This window comes from Octodon degus, unplaced genomic scaffold, assembly GCF_000260255.1.
Source record: "Octodon degus isolate 3935 unplaced genomic scaffold, OctDeg1.0 scaffold00077, whole genome shotgun sequence".
In the NCBI taxonomy this organism is placed as follows: domain Eukaryota; kingdom Metazoa; phylum Chordata; class Mammalia; order Rodentia; family Octodontidae; genus Octodon; species Octodon degus.
The window spans coordinates 8694307-8698404 of NW_004524653.1; the positions used below are offsets into that span (position 1 = coordinate 8694307).

Sequence of the window (4098 nt, forward strand, 5' to 3'; positions counted from 1 at the left end):
TTCTGTTGACTTTATATTACTTCTTCCCTGTCCTTTATATACACATACACACACATATATGGAAAAAAAATACGTGTATAACCCAACATAAGATTGGTACTGTTTCACAGAAATCTGCAATGAACTTTAAATAAGGGTTCATCTAATATATTTTTTATATAGTCCTGCATAACTATCATATTGAGAGCTCTTTACTGTTCATCCAGGAGCATACGGCAACTTCTCTTGCCTTTTGAATTATGCTTTTTGTTATTTCCTATATACTACTGGAGGTATTAAAATATTTCAAGTTTTTATAACTAGAAAATCTTACTTTTAGTTTTCAAAGGTATGCTTGCTAAGTATGAAATTCAAAGAGAACAGATCTTTTCTTTCAGTCCTTTAATCTAATGTCTTACGTTCTTGGTCCTTTTTTTTTTCTTTCTAACATGGAATAAGATGCTATTTAATTTTGTTCTTCCATAGCTAATATTTTTACGTATATGCTTTAATGATTTTTTTTCTTTACAAGAAGTTTTGGACAATTTCATTTTTGTGCATCTTGATATGATTTTATTTAAATATCTTTGCAAAAGGTTCATTTTTCTTGGAAATGTGGTATTATAAGTTGAACTAAATTCAGAAATTTTAAATCTTTAAAAAAAATGCTTGAAACTATTATTTGAAGCAAGGTACAATTCCCCTATGATGAATGCTATTACTATGTATATACAAAATGTACCAATAAAAAAATTCAAAGAAAAAAAAAAAGTAAAGAAAAGGGTAGGAGCTGGGGGAAGGGAAAAGATGTAGCTCAGTGCAAAGGCCTTGGGTCCAATCCTTAGCACTGCAGAACAGAAACCGTGAAATGGAGGCATTGTCACACAGGAGGAAGATGTCTATAGAGGTCAATTTTCTCCTATTCTCTTCAATTCACAGTATTGTTGTGGTATGTTTTGTATGTGACAGTAAATTTGATGGGAAGCTGAGCTTACGTTAAAAGTCGCTGCTGTATTTCATCCCAGGAATCTCTGCGATTTTCATCAACATACATACGAAACAGGATCCTCAAACAACAGGCCAGGCTGCTGGTTTCTTGTTTGAGAAGATTGGGTTTAGATTTGCCCTTAAAACCTGGTGGTGAGAAAGTCATTACGTAGAGCACAAGGTCAGGAGGATGCTGAGAAATAGTGAGATAATGAGCCATCTAGTTCAGGCAGCACTGGACCATCTTACAGCTTCAGCAAGCTCATCTGGGACACTACACGTAGGCAGTCCCGATTCCCTGGACGCCGTTCTCTGTACTGATGCCCTGACTGCCAGCCAGGCCTGCCTCTCGGCCAGTAAAGTCATTAGTTGCATCTTCTCAAATGTAAGAGCACTAAGAATTCTAGCATTTTTCTAAGTCATAAACTTTTCCCCAAAAAAGTACATATAAAAATGCAGTTTTTAAAACAAAATAGTTCTCATCAACCAGATAACTTGCAAACTGCTATCATAAACAAAAATTTATTACAGGCCAAGACATAAAACATCTAGGTATTTTAAAGCTACAGAGAAAAGTGATAGTCTTTCATTAGAGATTAAAACAGGCATTTGGGAAAAAGTTTAAAAATAATGATGGGCTGGTGAGATGGCTCAGTGGTCTAAAGCACCTACTTAGAACAAGCTTAGCAAAGCACAGGGACCGCGGTTCAATCCCCCAGCACCACATGCCAGCCAGCCGCGCCCCCTGGTGGGCTGAGCTGGCCACACACACACACACACACACACACACACACACACACAAATAAAGTAAAACAAATAATGACAATAATACAAAGGTTAAAGTACCACTTCTGTGAGAAGTTCAAAATACTTAGAATTACAGCGCCTGCAAGCAGGCACAGTAGGCCAGGGGTTTGATCCCCAGGCCTGCTGTGCCAGCCCCGCTTCTGGGGTACGCTGAGACAGCAATCCAGACTGGGCATGGTGGCACGTGCCTATAATCCCAGTTCTTGGGAGGCTATAAACAGGCAGATCACTAAGAATCCAATTTAGTACTGAGACCTTGAACACCCTGTAAACCCTTCCCTAAAATACAAAAAAAAAAAAAAAAAAAGAAACTAAAAATCAACACATCTAGAAAAAATACATCTATTTACTTCAGGAATTATGTGTTTATTTTTGGAGACAGGAATGAGAACCTGTAAAGCCTCAGAAAAAAATGTATGAATGTTTCTGTTTCTTAAGACTATCACACTTTCAAAAAAAAATTTTTTTTAATATTTATTTATTTGGTATGGGGCCTTGCAATGCAGCTCAGACTCCTAGTAATCTTCCAGTCTCAGCCTCACCAGCACTGGGATTACAGGTGTTGTAGACCATGCCTGGTTTTGGTGGCTGGAACAGCATGCCTGGGGGTTCTGGGGCCAGCATGGCATGTGGTACTAGATATTGAACTCAGGTCCTTGTGCTTGCCAGGCAGGTGCTTAGACTGCTGAGCTATTTCCCCAACCCCTATCACACTTTTTTTTTTTTTTTTTGGTGGAACCAGGGATTGAACTAGACCCTTGCACTTGCCAGGGATGCACTTATCCCACTGAGCCATCTCCCTGGCTCCTTCTGATCACACTTTTACATCACCATTTTTGTTTTTGTTGCTGTTTTGTTCTTTTGAGACAGGGTCTATTAGTTCAGGCTGGTCTTGAGCTATGCAGCCCAGGCTGGCCTTTAACTCTATTTATTTATTTAATAGCCTTAAACTCCTGATGATCCAACTACCTCGCTTCCCAAGTGCTGGATTTAGGTGCTCCCCACCATGGCCAGCTTATGTTACCATGTTTAACATTTCATGTCAAACTTAATGACTTGAAAGATCAATTTAGTTCTCTAATTTTCACTTTGTTTTTTATCAAATACTTTTCTTTGGGGGGGGGGTGCAGGGTCTCACTATGCAGCTCACACTCGCAGTTATCCTATTTTCCGCCTCCCTAGTGCTGGGATTACAGGCATGCACCACCACCCACGGACTTCCTCAAATACTTATTTTTTTTGGCTTTTGTTGTTGTTGTTGTTAGGATCTACAGGGTGTTCCTGGTCTCACTACTAGATCGGACTCATAGTGATCTGCCTGTTTACAGCCTCCAAAGAGCTGGGATTACAGGCATGCACCACCACGCCCAGTCTCAACTGCAATCTCAGTGCGCCCCGGGGACAGGAATGGCATGGCAGGCCTGGGGATTGAACCCCTGGCTCCTGTGCTTGTTTGCAGGCACTTTAATCTGCTGAGCTATTTGACCAGCCCAAATACTTTTTGAAACTCTGTTATATATGAGGCAGTGTTCCTGGCTTTGGAATGAATGAAATCCAGCAATAAGTATAAAAATACCTAGAAAGTTATTGAGACTAAGTCTGAAGCATCAGGAATTCCTAAAGACTTTAATGTTTAGGATGGTGACCAGTGTGCCAGCAAGCCACACTGCTCTGTGGCCTTACCTGCCCGCCACAGGACGGTCCGCTGCTCATAATTGGAGTTGAAGGCCTTTGAAAATGAATGAGATTCCTGCAAACAGTCCAGCAGCTTAAAGAGGTGCTGTGAAGACATGTACTTATACATGCCCTGGGCCTCTGTCTCGATGTGGATATCTGCATCCAAGGTGTCTTGCTGCAGGACAAAGAATATATAAACATGCTAAGAGGAGGTGAGGGAGTAGTTCTGGGCATAGAGAATGTAGACAGAGACAATCCTGACCCTCCAAATGTTGTTCTCTCTATAAAACACCCCAGAGCTCTTACTCATTTCCACATAAGAGTCTGCCCTGCTGGTGAACACATCCTGAGCTGCTGTGGGACAGTGGCTTAGGATGGCCAAAGTTTCACTTTTGTTACTGTTTCCTTCACTGTGTAACCAATACATGTTATATTTTATTACAGAATTACAATCATAAAGGGGGCCCAGCCCTAGCTCAGTTCTTTGGGGCTGGTGAGATGGCTCAGTGGTCTAAGGCACCTACTTAGAACAAGCTGAGCTAAGCAAAACACAGAGACCACGGTTCAATCCCCCAGCACCACATGCCAGCCAGCCCCGCCCCCTGGTGGGCTGAGCTGGCCACACACACACACAAAATAAATAAATAA

General features: G+C 41.1%; 1 protein-coding gene across 2 annotated transcripts in view; it reads right to left on the bottom strand.

Moving 5' to 3' along the window:
- Positions 1-4098, bottom strand: part of Arfgef2 (ADP ribosylation factor guanine nucleotide exchange factor 2) — a 100183-nt gene that overhangs the window by 6701 nt on the left and 89384 nt on the right. For both annotated transcript variants that reach the window (XM_004636112.2, XM_023720685.1), the window contains 2 exons: positions 3457-3625; positions 975-1113 (listed from right to left, as the gene is read on the bottom strand). In XM_004636112.2, the coding sequence (XP_004636169.1) occupies positions 975-1113; positions 3457-3625 (308 nt within the window). The remainder of the gene's footprint in view (positions 1-974; positions 1114-3456; positions 3626-4098) is intronic.